General features: G+C 46.7%; 2 protein-coding genes across 2 annotated transcripts in view; one reads left to right on the forward strand and one right to left on the reverse strand.

Moving 5' to 3' along the window:
• Window positions 1-20,389, reverse strand: part of IFT140 (intraflagellar transport 140) — a gene marked incomplete at both ends in the record, with an annotated part of 98,860 nt that overhangs the window by 347 nt on the left and 78,124 nt on the right. The window contains 11 exons of the mRNA XM_082292436.1: window positions 372-513; window positions 1,470-1,636; window positions 1,716-1,928; window positions 2,091-2,297; window positions 2,982-3,164; window positions 3,372-3,500; window positions 3,900-4,043; window positions 4,133-4,265; window positions 4,613-4,708; window positions 5,709-5,899; window positions 8,103-8,280. Coding sequence (XP_082148562.1) covers window positions 372-513; window positions 1,470-1,636; window positions 1,716-1,928; window positions 2,091-2,297; window positions 2,982-3,164; window positions 3,372-3,500; window positions 3,900-4,043; window positions 4,133-4,265; window positions 4,613-4,708; window positions 5,709-5,899; window positions 8,103-8,280 — 1,783 coding nt within the window. The remainder of the gene's footprint in view (window positions 1-371; window positions 514-1,469; window positions 1,637-1,715; window positions 1,929-2,090; window positions 2,298-2,981; window positions 3,165-3,371; window positions 3,501-3,899; window positions 4,044-4,132; window positions 4,266-4,612; window positions 4,709-5,708; window positions 5,900-8,102; window positions 8,281-20,389) is intronic.
• Window positions 15,843-20,389, forward strand: part of TMEM204 (transmembrane protein 204) — a 28,918-nt gene continuing 24,371 nt past the window's right edge. Inside the window, exon 1 of the mRNA XM_082292440.1 lies at window positions 15,843-16,809. Coding sequence (XP_082148566.1) covers window positions 16,530-16,809 — 280 coding nt within the window. The 5' untranslated portion in view covers window positions 15,843-16,529. The remainder of the gene's footprint in view (window positions 16,810-20,389) is intronic.

A 20,389-nucleotide genomic window follows, 5' to 3' on the forward strand; every position in this document is an offset into this window, starting at 1 on the left:
GGGGGTGTGTGGCACATCTGCCCTGAAGGAGTGATTCACCATTTCCTCAGCTAACTGCCATCTTACAGTTTTCTTCTCTGGCCAGGTGGCAAACACAGCGTGGTGGCATTGCTGAGGCACACACCCAGACAGGCTCTCTTTGAATCTCTAGGAATGCTTAAGAATCTACCACCATTTATGCTGTGTCCCGTGAGCTTTCCTTTTCTCCTCCTATAGAATGAAAAATATGGATATAGTTCCTGAGCTGTGCCTCTCCCTGCTGCGCATTTAGGCTCCTACCATGGAAGGTCTTCCTGTGTGAGAGCCACGCTCCACCAAGCTGCACAGGTGTACACTATGAGTTCTGTAGGGTGGAAGAAGACTTCACTTACTGTATGGAATTCCTCCACTTGTGCATAATGCTGAACCAAGAATCCCAGGACATCGCCGTGCCGGATGGCATCATCAAAGTCCTGTTCAGCCAGGAGCAGTTCACACTGCCTGACTGCTTCTTCAGTGTCTTCAGGGTAAACTCTAGGAAAGGGCAAAAGGGAAGTGTCACAGCCCAGGGAGAGCATTCACCTTGTCTGGCCAAGGACACACAAGAGTTTTTACTGCATTAGGTTTCATGACAGAAGCCCAAACAAAACCCAGAAACTTGCCTTGTCCTGGGGCTGACTGGCCAGTGTGGGCAGCAGGGGAGGGGGGGATTCTGCCCCTCTGCCCCTCAGGTGAGACCCCACCTGCAGAGCTGCCTCCAGCCCTGGGATCCCAGCACAGGCAGGACATGGAGCTGCTGGAGAGAGTCCAGAGGAGCCCATGAAGATGTTCCAAGGGCTGGAGCCCCTCTGGAGCCAAGTTGGGAGAGCTGAGGGTGTTCACCTGAAGAAGAGAAGGCTCCAGGGAGAGCTCAGAGCCCCTCCCAGGGCCTAAAGGGGCTCCAGGAGAGCTGCAGAGGGACTGGGGACAAGGGATGGAGGGACCAGACTCAAGGGGGAATGGCTTCCCACTGCCAGAGGGCAGGGCTGGATGGGAGATTGGGAAGGAATTGTTCCCTGGGAGGGTGGGGAGGCCCTGGCACAGGGTGCCCAGAGCAGCTGTGGCTGCCCCATCCTTGGAAATGTTCAAGGCCTACCTGGACAGGGTTTGGAGTAACCTGGCATAGTGGAAGACATCCCTGCCCATGGCAGGGGCTGGAACTGGATGAGCTTGAAGGTCCCTTCCCACCCAAACCAGTCTGTGATTCTGTGATTTTATGATGATCACCTTTCCTTGGTCTTCTCTTTCAGGTTACCTTTCCATCTTTAATGCAACTTTTTAAATGCACTTTTAAAAATCACATTATGATTTCCCTGCTAGAAAAATGTACCAGCAGCTTTTTTTTGCAGCAAGCTGCAAATTATTTATTAAACTTCAGGTGCTGTTACGACTTCTGTCCTGGTATGATATTTCTGTCACTTAGTTTCTGTGCCCTCCATGCTGCAGCTCACCTCTGAGCATGGATGAATCGCTTCATCAGACTAATCCTGCTCTGCAGGTGGCCAAGTTTGCTTTCCTGTTCCACAGGGCTTCTGGCCTTTGCTTTGGAAAGGCACTTGTATGCTTCTGTCAGTGCTCTGTGGGCTTTTTCATAGTTCTGATACTCATCGATTTCTACCTGCAAGAGGAGAAAGGAGATGGTCTTGCGCCAGAGCCAATAAACCAAACACCTCCAGCAGTCATAGAAAGGGCAGTACCTGAGCACATGCATCATAGAAACCTGCCAGGAGGTCAAGGGCCCCTCCTTTGGTGTAGAAGCTGATGATATTCGCAATAATCTTTGCATCCTTACGCCAATCCAGTGACTGCAGGTAGTTGGCTGCCATGATATAAATCTCTTTCTGTCTGGAAACTCCCGCAAAGAAGATAATTTTCTCAGTATCACCAGATTTCAGCAATGCCCTCATAGCCTGGCAAGGGAAAGTGGAGCACAGAGAGAGAGAGGAAAAATATTGTGAATGCAAAAACACCATCGAGATGGCTCAGAAGTTTCATTTGGGTAGTTACTGTAGGAAGTCTGCTTCAAAGTTTACTTTTCAAAACACCCTTGTTTTGAGGCTATCCAGGCTGACCTTTAACTTGTTTCCTGCTTGTGTGTATTTCTTGGTGGCCATGTGGTAGTTGCCTTGTCTCATGCAGCAGTCAGCAATTTGCTCCAGCAGCTCCCTCCGGGACTCCTCAGAGAGATCCTGGGACTCCTTGGAGACTGTCATCTTCTCGGCCAGCTCCTCAGTGATGGTCAGGTTCTGCTCCAGGCAGAGCTGCAGAGCTTCGTGGTACTGATGGGAGCAAGAGAGTGATGAGATGTTGCAAACACTATCATGACACCTCACATTGCTTGTGGTTTAACCTACAGAAATCAGCTACAAATACAGGCAGCTGAGGATGCTCTCTCCAGAGCACTGGGCTGTAGTTATGTGTCTTAGCATCAGCCCCTGGTCAGGCACACACTGTCCCATTTTGTTTGCTAAGAACATGTTTGTTCTTCCATGAGAGCATTGTTCTCACACAGGTGTGCCACTAAAGATTGAGCAATTTTGACTCTGAACATGAGATTTTCAGAGACATACAAGTCAGGTTTGTTAGGCATGGTCAATAATAACATTTTCAGTAAATGCAAATAAATATTTTGTTAAATATTTTGGTATAGGAACAAATAGGAACAAATTCTGAGTAAGCTATACAAAAGCTTGTCATCCAGGAAAGGGCTACTGTACCCTTGCAAAACGCAGAAGAAAGCCAGCCATAGAAGCTTGTTAAAGAGGAGTGAGCACAGGACTGGTCTGGTACCCAGCATTTCGGCAAGGCTGAGCTGCCAGTGCCCCTGAATCACTGGCTTCAGAGGAATCTTGAAACTTTACAAGTGTCTCTTGCATCTGTTTACCTGCCCAGATGAATGTGCAGGTACACACCTGTTGTGCTCCTCTATGTGTGTGCACTGGGCACCAGAGGGCTCAGCTCACCTTCTTGGCCGTGAGCAGCAGCTCCATTGCCTTCTCATACTGGGCGTGCTCAATGAAGAACCCGGAGCAGCGGGCGAGCAGGGCCGGGTCCGACTTCTCATCCAGGTCCTCAGCAATGAGCTGTAGGGCCCCGAACTGCTGCGTGGCGAAGGCCAGCTCCAGGGCTTTGGAGAAGTGTCCTGCCTGCAAAATTAGGAATGAGGCTTCAAAGACTAGAATGAGCACTACAGAGCCAGTTCCCAGGACATCCTGGAGTGGCTTAATAAAGCATTACCATGAAAAAATTACTAATAAACAGGATATAGTAAAAACCGCAGCTGATTTAACATTCCTCTGCTGTAGGAACTGCTTCAGTGTAAAGTTTGGGAGTTTTTACTGAAAAGCATTTACCTTGTGGTATAACATAACAGCTCTGTCCATTTGATCCCCTTTTTCCTCATAATAGCAGGCTGCCTCTATCATGTCTTCTGGTGAGCTCAGGAGAGCCAGGTTCATCAGCTGATCATCTAAATTATTCGCCTGTTCAAAAGTAAAGGTTTGGCTCTGGATGTGCACACACAAATTTCATAATTCCAACTTCTGGCAAGCCTGTGGCCTTATACTGTCACCTTTAAACTCTCACCCCCTTCTGTGTAAAAACTCTACAACCCAAGTGACTTTCAGCTTAAATTATGTTTACTTCTTTCAGGGAATTTCTGATGAGCTCTTCAAGAAAATACTTTTCCAAACCACCAAGGCTTTATTGATCCACCCTTGGTAGAAGACGTCAGCAGAAGCCTGGAGCAGCTTCATTGTGGGCTGTCCATGAGCAGGCAGTGCTCAGGAAAGAAAAGGCACAAACACCCTGTAGCACCTTCACTGTGTGCTGCCAAAGGGCAGAGCCCTGTCAGTGTGGGCACACTGCACCTCTCTGCGTACCTTGCACAAGCGGATGGCGTTGTTGAACGCCTGGGCCCGGCTGTAGAAGTGCACGGCCTGCTTGATGTCCTCCTGGCTCTCGTACTGGCGTGCCAGGTGATAGGAGGCTGCCCCATTCCCCGTTTCGTTTGCTATTTCAGCAGCCTGCAGAGGGAATTGTACAGCTTTGCTTCGTGTCCATGCTCCTCCCAGGAATGAGAACTCGGGAAGCAGATGGAAGCAGGCTGCCTTACCTTCTGAATGTTGCCTTGAAAGCAGTGGACACGGACTAGGGAAAAATAATCCTGAGCCAGTGCATAGTATTTTAATGCAGATTCCATGTCTGACTGGCTCTCCAAGTACTGTGCCCACCACTTCCACAGGCTCCTGGAAAAGCAACAATATTAACTAGAGCAACAAGAACTGCCAGAGGCTGCGTTTTTCACTCTTAGCTTGAACTAAAGACTGAGCACATTTTTTAGAACACATGCTCTACCCCAACCCAAGTGTGACACTCCCAAGGTCTGCACTATACAGGAGGTCAGCCTGGATAACCAAAGTGGCAGTTCTTGAGCAAGTGCAGCATAAACCTGAAAAGCTGTGGGAGGGTCATAGTGGATAAGGCAGGGGCTGAATGGGACTGAGAGGATTCACACTGCTTCATCCTTGCTCTCATCACGAGTTCTATGTCAGACCTGACAGCCCCATGTAGAAGGAACAAGCATAACACTGACTTGTCTTTCATCTTGTTGACATAGTTCTCCAGGGCTTGTAAGTCTTCAGAGAGCATTCGAGGTACCTCGAACCTGTGTGTGTCTGACTTCTCATAGCTGTAGAGAAGAACAACGTATTAGATGTGAAATGACAACCTCCTTATTAGCTCTTTCTGTGTAAAACATCCATTTAATCTTGTTTGCCAGCCATCAACTGACACCACTAGCAAGAACTGCTTCAGTTGTGTAAGTAAGTTCACTGTAAGACCAGTTGCAGTCCACCAGCACCACCAAAAATTAAAAGTTTATTGGTACTGCCAGGCACTTGGAGTGAGGGAGGTGTGATCTTCACAGCACAGGAAATACTTCAAAAGCGCCAGTGATGGTCCAAAGTTCCCCAAGCATCAAGCACACCTGGCTGGACAGGTCACAAATGCCCCAGGCTCCACATTGTAGCACCTACTGCAACATCAGCCTCTGCCACTGCTGGGAGCTCACAGCCCTTACCCCAGCACCCACCTCTCCTCACCACCATGGCCATCACTGGGTCTGCCTGAGCACAGCAGAGATCTGCTTTGATTCTGACCAGAGTTGACCTTTTTGGATGATGATGACGGGAACTTTCATATTGGAAAACTCATATGAAAACAAGATCTCAAACAAGAAATACAAGACATCAAAAATACCCTTCCCTAACTTCTCACGGGACTCAGCAGTCACAGGAGAGGACCAGGCACCAGAGGCAACCAAGTCAAACTAAATTCTGCTCCAGCAGTTGTGTCTGGGACTCTTGGGAAAAGCAAATAATTGTTCTTGTCATGGAAAAGGAAGGAAAAGATGGCAGTGGTCTTCCAGAGACAAACATGGGACTGGATATGAGTGGGGTTTAGGTACTGTCCCTGACAAACCCTTGATCTTTTCGACACCACACATTATTTGCGTGAGAGGGTGCTGGAAGTTGTCACTGGGAATGCTTTTACTCTGTGAGACAGAAGGCACTAGAAACAGGAAAAACCTTTAATTAATTTTTACTGGTCATCTTTAGACATCCTCCTTCACCCGTCTCCACAGGAGAAAGAGGGTCCCAGTCCCCCAGGTACCCCCAGCTGGTGCTTACTGGGTGAGCGCCAGGCTCTGCTGCCCGGTTGCCTCCAGGTGCTTCGCGTAGTTGTAGTGGGTGGTGCGCAGGTGAACCCTGTCGTGAGCCTCGGCCGTTTCGATGGCTTTCTGCCACTGGTTGGAGGCCTGGTAGAACTTGTTCAGGAGGTCATACCGTTTGCAAGCCTTGTACAGCTGCTCTGCATCCTCCTGGGAGAGGAACACCCAAAATCCCCGTCAGCCCGACTGCGCTGCGTCAGTCACGCCAGGCGCTGCAGCTCAGAGCAGTTTATTAGTGCAGGGCATTGCAATGCAATTAAAGCAATAATCATTCAGGCAGGGGGTTAAAGCAACTAAATAAATGTAGCCTGGAATAGCACGTTATTGGGAAACAGGGTGGTTATGTAAAAACAAGGAAAGCACTCAGATCCTGACATTTATTGTACAGGATTGACTGGGAGGGAGGGGGGTGACAAAAGCAAGTCACCAATGATCAAATGCTGTCATCAGGAGAGCGAATCACCAAAAACGGAGACACGCTTAGCTGGGGGTACAGCTACCGACCATGCTGCCCACCCAGGGGTGAGGCTTAGGAGAAGATCGTGGCACTCAGGGTTTGGGAATTAAGGTGCTGCAAGCCAGGGAAGCCCTGTGACCTCCCAGCAGGTCTCAGAGGCAGCAATGCTGTTCGTGGAAAACTGAGCTCCATTCCTGGGAATAAATGTTAAGAATTTATTACAGAATTAGAACAGGAGGGTTTTGCCGATGCTGACGCAAGGGTGAGCAAATATGGAACTATTATTTTTATGCTCTGAGAGGTACTAGCTCCTGTGGAAGGAGCATTTTCCTGCTCCACCCAACTGCTGTCCAGCTGAACACTATATTTAGTAAATTGAGATTATCTGTCCAAGACAGAAAAATACTTTCTGTCTCTTATTGTTTCAAATTTAAAAAAGCACAGAAAGTGGAAAAGGAAGATGCCTGCCCTAGGATTCTGTACGAGATGGAAAAAAGCAGTAGAACTGCATTTGTTTTGCTGTAGGTCCCTTCCACCTTTCCAAACAGATCTAAATATTCAAGAGAAGAAGCACTGACACTTTTCAGCCTCATCGCCTTCTCTGTCAGGAAGCCTTTACAAACATTTAGCTTGAATTTTCCTTTTTTCCTTACCTCTAACTCAGAATAGTTACTCTCTGTGTCTCTGTCTCTGTCTCTCTCTCTCATACTCATCAAATAACTGTAGACTGCTAAATACCTTTTCAAGCCAAATTCTAATTATTTGGCCATTTCCAAGACTTCCTTGTCTGTGAAATCTTTCCAAGAGCTGAGCAATTTGCACTGATTTTCTCTGCATGTTTTCCAGTTCACCAACTTTTTTCCTGGTAATGAGATACTTAAAGGGTGGAAGTCATCATTCCAGCTGTAGCTGCCCTGAATACACAGACAGGAGTTATCAAATCCAGGCCCCAGGATGTGGTGTCTCCTCAAACATTGCCCCAACTGATTCTTGCTGCCATAGCACCTTGCTATTTTTTATCTAATTCACTATTTCCTATAGACTGTGGGTTATTTCATAAATTTTTTCCCAGTTTTTCCCTCTGACAGATAATGTGCCTGGATCTCTTATATGGTTTCCTAACTAAAAACTTCTGGCTTTCTTATGGATCATTGCTGAAGACACTAAATTAGTGGAATACACACACCTCTAACTAGCACCAGTCATTTTTCAATCCACATGACAATGCTGGTCTCAAACTCAGCTTAGATCTCAGTTCTCTTGGCAATCAAGGGGAATGAAGTCAGACACAAGATACAAGGGCCACTTTGGAGTGCATTTGCTGCCAGTTTGGCTCCAGATGGAGGAATGAGAGACAGTTGCTCCATACCAACTGTGGGAAACAGCCAGACCTTGTCCTCTGGCTGAGCTGGATCCAGCCAAGATCCTTCTCACACAATGGGAGAAGTCAGGATAGAAATGTGGGTGACTAGGCATCCCTGGGACAGCACAGGCAATGAATGTGACTGACCAGAGCTCTCCAGCCCTGCAGAAAACATCTATTTTGCCTAAACTCCTTCAACAACCTCAGGTCAGCCCTCACTCTGTGACTGCACACAGCTCTAGTCTTTCATTCTGGAAACAAATAATTTCAAAATGGAATTTGTGTTTCCTATATCAGAGCATAAAACATGTTTGTTGAAACATTTTAACTCTAATAAAATATAACCTTTTTTAAATCCAGTGAAACCTAGAATGACTAAGCTTGGAAGAGGCTTATGCCCCAAGAAAGCAGGTTTTTGTTAAATGTTTCACATATAAACCATCTTTAAAAGGTGTTTCCTTCAGTCAGCAGTCTTTCACTCGGTCATTTTTCACAGTGATATAAACACTTCACAGCTTGGCTGTGGGATTTACCAGCATGCCCAGCTGGATGGCCAGCACAGCCACCCTGGCCTTCTGCTCTGGCTCTTGCTCAGCCTCCCGCAGTGCCTTGGCTCCTCTTGCATGACCCATGTGCCCCAGGCAAATTTTGGCAACATCGAGCCTCTGAGTCTTCACGCACATGCGAGCCAAGTTCTCCCAGACAGCCTCACTGCAGGAAATGGGAAAGAAAAGGAGAGCTGTTATTGTGTCACCTGGAAGGCAGGTGAGGTGGGAGGAGAGAGAGTGTGAAAGGGGAAACCATCAGGACGTTGGGAATGGGGTGAGTGTAACAGAGACTCCAGTTGCTGTGTGAAGACTGAAGAGGAACAGAAGCAGGTTCACACACAAAGGTCAGTTCTTGAGATGAATGACCCCAACCTTAAGGAAATCTTGTGGGATTTGATTTACACCAATGCCTAAGAACAGCAGTTATACCTCTGCTCTGGAGACAGGCTGAGAGAGCTGGGGGTGTACAGCCTGGAGAAGAGAAGGCTCTGAGGAGAACTTAAGAGCCCCTTCCAGTGCCCAAAGGGGCTCCAGGAGAGCTGCAGAGGGACTGGGGACAAGGGCCCAGAGGGAAGGACAAGGGGGAATGGCTTTAAATTGAAAAAGGGGAGATCCAGATTGGATATTAGGAAGGAATTGTTCCCTGGGAGGGTGGGCAGGCCCTGGCACAGGGTGCCCAGAGCAGCTGTGGCTGCCCCTGGATCCCTGGCAGTGCCCAAGGCCAGGCTGGACGGGGCTTGGAGCAGCCTGGGACAGTGGAAGGTGTCCCTGCCCAAAGCAGGGGTGGGTAGAACTAGATGGTCTTCAAGGTCCCTTCCCACCCAAACCAGTCTGTGATTCTATGTTTGCACATACATAAACATTGATCATGTGCCCATCCAGCTGTAGCTGCAGCCTATAGACAGTCACAATACTCCCACACTGATGTTCAGAAATCAAAATTAAAATGATGAAAAAGCCTTAGCCTTGCACTGGAAATCTCCTGCTGCAGTCTGGAGTAGTTTAAATACTGAACAGCTGTTGGGAGCCCAATTGTTTTACTCAGTAATAGGGAATGATGTGTAGGAAACAAATTACCAAACAAACATGTTCTAATTTAAAACTTGCATAAAATGGGCAAAAAGAAAAGCTTTGTGATGCTCAGAACAAGAACTCCTCTGGTCTATGAGCTCACAGTTAACACTGCAAAGTCTCCTGCCCAGGCAAGGCAGGACAGGCTGAGGACCGTGCTCCTGGCTGGAATGGCCAGCAGAACTGCTCAGCAGAAGGACCATGACAGAACTGACCATCACAGAGCAGGACAAGCAGAGATTTTCACAGATTCTATTCACATTTGAGGCTCTTCAGAATTTCATGCAATGTGTTTGACTAATAAAAACCATAAGCATTCAAAATAAGGGGTTTTTTCTACATCACCCTCAGCAGAAGTCTGTGCAGTTCTCAGGCACCACCACAGCACAAAGTAAAGATCTAAATTTTAAAAGCAGGAAAAAAACAGAAAATAATAGAATAGAATGGCACTTTACATCCTGCCACCGAATTCCCTTCCAGTTTTCCTATGATTAAAATGTTTTTCTGTTTCCAGTGGCTGTGGGAAAGCCCTGCACAAACAGGGAAAAGTGACTAACCGGGAAGCAGTGGAACAGGTGAACCCTGACGTGCTCTCCAGCACATACGCTAAGAAAAGGCACAGGAAAAATTCTTTGCATAATTTGCTTTAGAATTAGAGCATCTTTTACTTGCAGTGCAACTTGTATAAAGGTTTCAGGTCGTAATCAACATAAATAAGTGATATAGACTTCACTGAGGACAAACGGTATAGAGAAAATAAAAAAGGAACAGAAGCAATAAATCAGGAACAAATTTCAGAAAGATCAGAAGTGTTTCTGGTTTAAAAAAGCAAAAATGCATGTCTGAGTGATGCCTTTCTTACAACTGAGTAGTATTCAAATACAGCCTCCTCATGCTCTTCTCTCACATGTCCAAGCTCCCCAGCTGAGGAGCCAAAAGGAACATTGAAATAAAGCATGGTCATTTCAGACCTGGATGGGCCTGACAGAAGATCCTTGTGTGCATCACCACTCAATACAGAAATTCTGCTGTGTCAGCAGATGTGACCTTCCTGATTTCCGAAAAGTTGGAACTGGTTTCTCTTTTATTCCAGACACTATCTGTATCTGGAACTGGGAAAGGAGGGAAGAACACCTTTTAAGAACATTGACATGATTAACATGGTGTTGATCAACACAGCCAGTTGAGTTCTGTCCTTAGGAAAAGCTGCTCAAGGCTGTACCTGGGCACAACTGTGCTTCACAGCACATGAGGAGAAGTACATTTTCCAAGCTCTGCAGTGTGCCAGAAGAAGCTGGCAACAGCCAGCTGGCTCTGGGTGAAGGAACGCACGTCTGTGCTGGGCTTTGTCAAGCTGACTAACAGTGAGTTTCTGAAAGGAAATCAAAGTCTTTATTTTTCAGAGCTCTGACAGCTCTCAAGTCCCTCCATGCAGGAAGATGAGAGTTCATGGGCTCAAACAGGCGAGCGGATGAGAATTCTTATTTAGACTACAGGGAGTGGAAACTTTTGAGAGGAAATAGACTACACAATGTATTTTAAAGTACAAAGTTAAAAGATAACAGCGTGCAGAGAGTCACAGCAGGATTTAGGAGATGTTGCTCATCATCTCTCATCTGTGTTGTGCTTTCCTGGATGGCAACAGTTCAGCAGGAGCTGCTGAGCAGGAGCAACTGCCCCTAGAACTCCTCTTTGGGGGCTCTTGTCCTCCACACACCTGCCTGTGGGCCACGTGGGCACCCAGGTACCTCTGCCCTGAGGAGCTGGAGTTCTGCCATCCCACCTCTTTCTTCTCCACTCCAAACCTGAGAAATGAACCTGAGAGGCTCCAGCTGTGGGTACGCTGGGGGCAGCAACAAACTCACAGGGAGAAACATCTGCAGTTGATGTGCTCTGCAGTTGGTTTTGTTCTGGCAGACAGTGCCTTCTGCCACCCCAGCTGGGCAGGCGGTGAGCACACCAGGCTCAAACTGCACCAAAGACACTGAATTTGGGAGTGTTCACAGCAGAGCACAGCTTGCATGGACTCACCCAGCACAGGGACCACAGCAAGAGACAAGAGGAACACCAAAGAAAGGTGTCCCTGCCCATGGCAGAGAGTTGGTACTAGATGGTCCTTAAGGTCCTTTCCAACCCAAACCATTCCATGTTTCTAAGATTCTGAGTGATGCCTTTTCCTGGTCTTAAAATCAAGAGTCAAACACAGTTAGAAGGGAAAAAAGGATTTTACCTTGGTATTTATTTTAAGGATCCTTAGGTGCACACGTCCAGGTCATATGCATTGAAATGCACCCTGCAAAATGCTGCCCCCCCCCCCCCCAAAGATCTGGTATATCATTATAGGTGTTACTAATTAGCAGATCTATCAAAGATTCCCCAATGAGAGGCTTGAATGAGCCTCCCTCCCCAAGGAGCCTTCCCCTGGATGGTTCTATCTTGGTTTACGGAATGTGCTCTGGAGAGGACCTTGGGGTCTGGGGCACACTGATCCCTAGCTATGAAGCTTCTAAGATGTTTAGTCTCTTAACAAAGTAAGTCTAAGAATGTAGGCTAAAAAACACTAAGAATACAAAAAGCTATTAAAAGGTATATAAAAGAGGTATAAAAGAAAAGGCAAAAAATCATCCTGGCATCATGAGAGACATGATCAGAGCAGCTCACCAGCACAAGAACCCATGACATGTGAGACAAGTGACTCCCTCTGACCACTCCTTCTCCTGCTTCTGCCCTGCAGAAACACCTGAAGGAATGCTTCCTTAAGGAACCCAGCCTTGCTCTGCCCAGAGGAGCTCCCATACCCTGCTGGGTTTGGTGAGCAGCTGCACAGGGCAGAGCAACAGCCATGGTCCCCATGCAGCTGCAGCAGAGACTGGTTCTTTCCAGCAGACACACCCTTCACAAGAGGGACAGTGCTCTGATAAGGTACATGGAGAGGAAAGGGTAGGAAAGAGGAGGGGAGGGGATCCTGGGAGCACCCACAACCCACTTCCACGTCTCTCTGTGTTTCAAGAAGACCAACCTCAGCCTTGAGATGCACAACCTCCCTGGCAGTCACACACCTCCACCACCATGGCAAGTTATGCTGCCCCTCAGAAATGTGGGCAGATGGATGTGGGTCTGGTGAACAAATAGGAGGTGCTGAACAGATTCACTTAAATCCCAGGGAAAACTACAGTTTATCTCCCAACAGCTGCTAGTGTAGCGAGAAAGATGAATCTGTCCATGCATCCCTAAAAGGCAGCAACCCTCCTTTCCAGGCCTGGCTCTGCTGTCCATATAAAATGCCAAGTAATATTTTTCCCTGCCCCCAACTCTGACTCCAGGAATTTCCTGTTCCTCCCCTCCTCCTCCTTTCATCCCCCTTGGAAAGCCTCTCACATCTGTACTTCATCAGCTGAAGCTGGAAACTTAATGAAGCCCAGGCGCAGCAGCAGTGGGAGCAGAGCCATGGGAAGGCATCCCGAGCAGCCTGAGAGCCCCAAGCCCCCCACCAGGCACAGGGATGCACCATCCACTGCTGCACCCTGAGCTCCCCAGGCTCCAGGCCACATCCACAGTGCCAGGGATTTGGGAAGCAAATGTTGATGCCTTTTAAGAGTGGACACAAATTTTACCACATATTTGATGGAAGTTTCCTCGCTTTGTATCTGACCTTTCACATCTGTTTTTCTGTGTGAACTGTGTTTACAGCATCCACAGTCTGATCTCACAAACCCTTCTGTTCCCATATATTTTTCATTGCCTATTTAGCATGAAAGTTTAAAGAAAAAAATCGAATTTTATTTAGAGGTGCTGGAGATTTATATGTCTGAAGCATCTCACTGAAAAATCTTTTCTCCCTCTATTAATGGGCTATATTTGGAAAATGAACATTGATCAGGATCAGGGTAAAAAAACCCCCTCTTTTCAATTTGGGCCCCACTTTGTTGAACTGGACCCCATAATATAAACATTATATATAACAAATTAATATTGCATCCTATAATGTTATATTATAGATAATCACAGAATAGTTTGAGTAGGAAGGGACATTAAAAACCATCTTGTTCCAAACCCCTGCCATGGGCAGGGACACCTTCCACTAGACTGGAAAACTCTAAGGACTTGAGAAAATGAGGTTTTATCTGATGTAGCTAAATTAGGTTTGATGCTTTTAAAATGCATTTATGGGATTCTGGTTGTATCTTTCCATGGGACTAAAAGACAACAAGGAACTAAGTAATAGATGAAAAACTGTAAGGGTTCAATGAAACTCTTGATAGTGTTAATGATATTATATGAGCTACTCTAAAAAAAGTCAGGCATTTTTCATGGATGATCCAAACACTGAAAGCTGATGAGGCTACTCCTAAAAACTCTTCCCTGGCAGAAACAGAGCATTTGATAAAGCAGCTTTACAGAATAAATCTATAATATCCCATTGAATACATAGCTTTGTTCCAAACTTACCCTCGTAAAACCAACACCAAGAGATTGCTCCATGTGGGTTGTATGACACAAACCCCTGTGCCCCACAGAATGCAGTGAGTGCTGCAAAAAGCACATCCTACAGCCTGTTTGTCAGCATTCACTAAGGTTGTTTTTATTAAGGATCAGGATTCCCATACTGTTTAAATTGGATATTAGGGAAAATTTCTTCATGGAAAGGGTGGTCAGGCACTGGCACAGCTGCCCAGGACAGTGGTGGAGTCACCATCCCAGAAGGGATTTAAAAGCTGTGTGGATGTAGCACTTGGGGACATGAGTCTCTGGCTGGGGCAACGGTTGGACTTTATCTTCTCCAATCTTTATGATTCTATGATTAGACTGATTTGTTTAGCCTTTGAAAATATAATTGCTATTTTTGAAAATGTTACATGAGAAGGCAGCTTGGGCCCTGCTGAAAATACACTCTCAGACTTCATCAAATCACAGAAATCAAATGGGGAGAGGCAGAAGCAGGTGTGTGACTTTTCCCTAAAGATAAATCTCTCCTGGCATTATCTGTATATAAAAATCATCTCCCTTGCTGCTGAATCCCTGGCTTATGATAAACACAGAACCATAACAGCAAATAACCCAAGGAGTTTAAAATATGCAAATATGGTCATTGCTGGTAGGAGATTTCTTTGAAGAATGACAGACATCGGTGTGTTTATACTGAAAGTTCTGAAACCGGAAATGTACAGAAACATGACCAATCACAGGGAAAAAGAAAAACCAAAGATGCTATCATGCTCTCAAGGGATGAAGTTGCTCGAAGTACTTAAAGCTGAATTTGTTTAAAGATTAAAAATTATCAGAGCACATAGAGGGAGTTGAGTTCACAGCCAGGTTAGTACATTCAATATCAGTAGCTGAAAACTAATTATAGGAGCATATAGCTTTATTGGAATTTTCCCCCCTTCTCTCACCAACAAGTCTCAAAAATAAAATGTTGCCTTGCAAAAAATTTCAGACTGGTTTACTTCTGTGTATCAGCTGTTTAGGGGCAAAGCCTCTTGCCTGGTAAGACAGAGCCACTATAAAATTAAATCAGTTTCTAATCTAATGTTATTGATTACAGGGATGTGAACTCCCATGCCAGCCCTTCAGCAGCTCTGTGCCAGGTCTCCTCAGTGCTGACCGTGCCTTCAGCTCGCTGTGTACGAGGCAGAGCTACACCCGTGCGGTATTTAGGCAGCCTGAAGAGCTGTGCCCGGCTCAGCTCAGGAAGGGCAGAACCCCAGGCAGTACTGCCCGGCCGCAGGGCAGTGCCCACCAGAATCCCTGTCCTCGTCCCGGTGCTGCCGAGGCAGCTGATGGGAACAGCAAACAGCCCTCTGGAGAGCCACTCTGGAAAGAGCCAGGTTCAAGGACAGTTTGGAATGCCCTCAACAGCTCTCTTTAACCTGTTTGTCAGAGCAGCACCTGCCCTGCCCTGTGGCAGTCCATTCCGGGCTGGGCTCTCAGCAGGGACATCCCCTGGCGCACATGGCAGCAGCGCTTCCGTGCCCCGGGCACCGAGCGGGGTGGGCAGCGTCCCTCGAGGCTCCGCGGGGCCGCCGGCGCTCGCAGCTCGCCGGGACTCGGGCACCGGCACCGTGTAGTGACTCTCAACCTCACTCACACCCCAACACTTGCGCCTGCCTTTGCAGACACCCCCAAACTGTTTTGTTATCAGGTTGAAAATCTCGAGATTTTATACTCCCTATTTATCTGCCACGGTCCCTCCTACGGTGCAGAGAGGACGCGGACATCAGGGCACCCCTGCAGCGCTTTCGTCGCGCTGTCCAGCAGCGAACCCCAATATTGTTTTGCTTCTAGTAGAAGGTATTTCAAAATCCTCCTCCTCAGTCCGCTTCCACAGAACTGATGCTCCGAGGACTGACGCTGGGATTTCCTTCTCTCCTTTTCCCGAGGAGCTCCGCTGTGCTCCTCGGGCTCCCCGAGACGCTGCGGGTCCTGGCAGCCCTGCTGGGGGCAGCGGCGAGGAGAGGAGGCGTGAGGCGGGGAGGGGGCTCTCCGAGGGGAGGAGGGACAACTTTAGAAGTCTCCATAGTCTTTTCCTTTCAGGAAACACATCCTGTTAATGTTTGACTGCCGTGGCAGTGGCTCTTTTTTTTTGCAGTCGACTACGCCCTGAGGCTCACCAAAACGAGCCACAAAAACAGCCATTTCCTCTTGGTGGGGAGGTGGGGGGGCCTTTTCCTCACCGCAGTGGCTGTTCTCGTCCCGGCACTCACAGCTCGGCTCTTCGGAGAGGGACACAGCAGAGCAATCTCCTCGAGATACTCCAGACTTGCAGACCACCTTTGCGATGACCGCATTCCCCTCTGGCTCGGCTTGGCTTTGAGAGGATGCCATCTGTCACCGTTTGCAGGATATTCTGAAGTTTGCACCCAAACCCAGGCTTTTGGAGCAGCGCTGGTTGGCTTGGAGGACCCGGTGCTCGGCAGGCTACGGCGAGCATCCCATCCCACCTCTGCCCCACCTCAGCTCAGGCTCTCCTGCCCCAAGACTGGATTCTGTCTGGATTCGCCCCATCCAACACGGAATGGACCTCCCTGTCATCCAGTTCACCACGGGACTGGCATTACTTATCAAGGTGCAAGAAGGTGGATAAGTCAGCGCTGGGGAGGACCTAAAAAAGCTTCTTTGTGTTCTTATTTTATGGAATTCTCCTATCTACCTCACAAAATTCTCATTTCCTTGGTCAGAAACCTCTCTGGAGTTGACTTCAAGAATGAACGGTGATGTCCTCTAGCCCCCTGTAACACCCCAGCGCAGCCGCCTGCTCCCAGCCCAATTTCAATGTGCTGCAGCTGACTGGGACCTCGTGTCGTCTGCAATTAGAGACTGGCAGCAAGCTGACAGTCAGATATGACTGTCCAGAAACTGGTAGCCACAGCTGTGTTGGTAGCCCTGGTCTCACTCATCCTTAACAACGCGGCTGCCTTTACCCCCAACTGGGTGTACCAAACGCTGGAGGACGGGCGCAAGCGCAGTGTGGGGCTCTGGAGGATGTGCTGGCTGGCAGAGAGGAGCAGAGGGGGTGCAAGCACCAGTGCCAGGCATGGGCAAGGGGAGGAACAGGAGTGTGAAGCCCTGGGATGGGGTTCAGAATCGGCTGGGTTCCAGGAGTCACGCAGCACTGTCAAATGTAAGTACAGTCTCTTGTCTTCTCTGCAGACACGAGGTCGCGATAGATAGGGTGCACCTGGTCCCCAGGAGTTCAATGGCCTAACCCTGAAATCATTGTTATCCATCTTAATCTAAACATCTCTTCACATTCATTCCCAAATAAATTAATTTCAGAAAATAAGAAGCATGATGTTCACCAGTGATGAACTAAACTCCTCCTCCCCCCTCAAAACCAGCAATCTGCATTGTGCTGCCTGGTTTATACAGCCCAGGAATCGATCTGCTTTGATAAAACAATCTGTGAAGTGTAAGTCTAAAGTTCTGAGACATCCTGAGCTCACCTCTCCCTCCTGGGCTCCTGCCGTAAGATATCCCTTCCTCCTCAGTGCAACAGCAACCACGGTTTCTCTGAATACCCTAAAACTAAAAAAAACCCCAATCTTGAAAAGATATTGCAATGTTGATATTGCAACATGTTGAGTTATTTCTCCCTTCTGTTTGCTTATGCTGGAAATGCCAGGAGCAGAAAAGACAGAAATAGTTGTGGTAAAACATGTAAAATTGAGAAAGGTCTTAAAATGTGTAACTATTCTTCTTGGTGAAAAAATACAATTAATATACAACTTGGTGACTACAAAAATCATTACCCATGGTGTGTTTTTCATTTTGCACTTTCACAGACTTGTGGGATCAGAAGAACACAAATAGCTTACACCGAGCTTGGGAAAATTACTGGATAACATGAGAATTACAGAACTGATTAATAAATAATAAACCTTATGTATCACATTCATAGCATTAATGGTGCAACCCTGCTCCCCCAGAGCAGAACTGCGCTGGAATAGGATCACAGAGAGGCTTGGGTTGGAAGGGACTTTAAAGACTGTCCAAAATAACCTGCAGACACCGTGTCTGGGACCACAACTACCCTGGTGCAAAAGGTTTCTCCCCTAACCCCCCCCGCCAATCCCAGCAGCCAGGCTGTGAGCAGCCATTCGAAGGGGAGTCAGTGCTTCCGCTGCACCCTTCGAGGCATGGAATTTAACAGAACAAATGGCTATAAAGTCCATGCTTCAACAGACCACAGGACTTTCCCAAGATTTTAAGGATGCTCATAAACAGCTCTGGCACCTCTAAGGGACGGTTGGCAGCATCAATAACACACATGATTTCAAACCAGATTTTTTTCATGGTTTGAAATTGGTCCTTGGAGTTTCTTAGATCCCTCTGGAGAGAAACCAAAGAAATATTAGAGGAATTTCTTTTAAAAATGCTTTAATGTGGACCCATTCCAGATCATACTTTCCAATAAAATCATGCAGGAACATTTTTTGTACATTTGCTAATACTGAGCCTGCATAAATCACAAACAGAAAATTTCTCAAAGGTTTTTAAGTCCTTACCCTTTCAAGATTTTTTTAACTGAAAGAACTTTCATAACAATAAATGGTTATAAGAAGGATTAGACTGTGGGAGAAGTTCCTTGATGTGTATCTGCAGCTTCATCTCTGGAATCACTTCCCCAATTAATACTGATAAGCCATATTCTAACTCGAAGAACATGTGTACCATTCACAAATTGTAAAAGTACGTTATGTACTCCACACTGGAACAAGCTGCTGCACAGCGAATTTGGCTCCTGCAGCATTTTTACCACACAAGCTTGTATTTCTTGCTGTGTGCAGGCCAGAAGGTGTATGGTGCCTACAGATGAGAAGTATTAGTTTCACAGCAGAACTGTCTGGGCAGCAGTTTCTGATGTCAAATAGAAGGATAATGTGACAGAAAATTTGAAAATTTCCAAGTAATAATTATAGCATGATGAAGTGCTCAGAAGAATTATTTGACAACCACTAATTCTAATTTAAAGAAGGCTTTTCAAGCCCAGGGACTTGATCTGTATAGGAGTAAAGCATCCATTCCCTACTTAATCTGGAAGCAAATAGTAAGCCAAGGTCAATTCTGAATCTTGATAAAGCACTTAAAGGAAAATCCCCCCTCTGCAGCTGTGTCGTGACAAACCCAGTAGGAAACACAACTGTGTCATTTATTTTTAAGACAATTTTGTTTCCATGGACATACACATGGTCAGTATGAGCCTGATTCTGCATCCATGGATTTGTCATTCTAAAGAATTTCTCTAATAAGAAATCACAAATTATTTTAGTAATACCTATGGCAATCCTCATCTGCCAGTTGTAGATGAATCACAGACGTGCAGGGAAGGTGTGTGTGTGTGTATACATATGCATATATATACATACATCTAAAAATAAATTTATGAAGGAAAAAACACCTTCCTCAATGCTGAGTTACCACAAAGTATTTTGGATGCCATTTGTAGAACACAGAAAACCTGTTCTGCCAAAAGCAACGCAAAAGAGGCCACAATCTGGCTCATATAAACAATGTATTTATACACATACAGACATACATATTTGAGAGGCAAGCTATTTATCTCACAGTTCAACAGAAAAACTGTAAGCTGTTTGGGAAGAGAAGACTCCTGTACAAGCCATGTGTAACTAGCAGCCAACTATAGGCACTACTATAAGCTGGCTTCTTCCCTGGCAGAGAGAAGTACATTCTTAGAACCTGCTTTTCACTGACTTTCTCTGCCTGCTCTTTCTCCCATTGGAATCACAGAATCATGGAATGTTTTGGGCTGGAAAGAACCTTCAAGTCCATCTCATCTCACCCCCTGCCATGGGCAGGGACACATTCCATCATGCCAAGTTGGTCCAAGCTCAGTCCAACTTGGCCTTGGACACTTCCAGGGAGATGGGGCAGCCACAGCTTCTCTGGGCAAACCTGTGCCAGGGCCTCACCAACCTCAAAGGGAGGGATTTCTTCCTAGAAATGGCAAAAAACCCAAAAAGAAATCCACGGACAGGAGTAAATTATATTAAAAATACAGGGAAAGGAAGTGTCGCAATGTGAACTATTTCTGCAAGGCACAACATCAGAAGTGTGGGCAACTGATCCCATGGGAAAGCATTTCAACTCTTGTCCTTCAACCTCACTCTCCTGGAAGTGGAGATCCCAGGTCCTTTTGGTTGTCTTTACCAACCTTTCTCTTTCTCATCCTCCTGCTGTGCAGCCCTGTACCTCTCTTTCAACCACCTGTGATGCTGAAAAGCTTCTGTGATGGTTCAGATGACTAACAGCAAAGAATCCCCAGGTTAGGGTGGAAGTTTTGGACATGGAGATGGGATGGGGTTTTTGGTGGATATTTTTCCATTGGATTAGGCAGTGGTATCAGAGTCCAACAACTGCTGCTGCTAACACAAGCTAAGTGATAAAGCTGTAAGGAGGGGTGAGATGGCTCCTTTTTAGTGGTAATAAACTCTCAGATCTGAAACCTTCACCTATGCTGAGAATCAGCCCAGCTACGAGGACATCAATCTAAGCTTTTATAACTTGGACAAACCATTGAATGATACAAACTTAAATGCTTCCCTGAGAACTCAGACTGTATAGCCCTTCTTCAAACACTTTAAGGAAACCCGGCCAAGTAGCCTAACCTTCCTGTCACCTGAGTGTAGGCAAAGACATTTGACAAAGATTATGGAGCTGCAGTTTCAGAGCTGTTGCAAAAT

This window comes from Coloeus monedula (assembly GCF_965178545.1).
Source record: "Coloeus monedula genome assembly, chromosome: 16".
NCBI classification, from domain to species: Eukaryota; Metazoa; Chordata; class Aves; order Passeriformes; family Corvidae; genus Coloeus; species Coloeus monedula.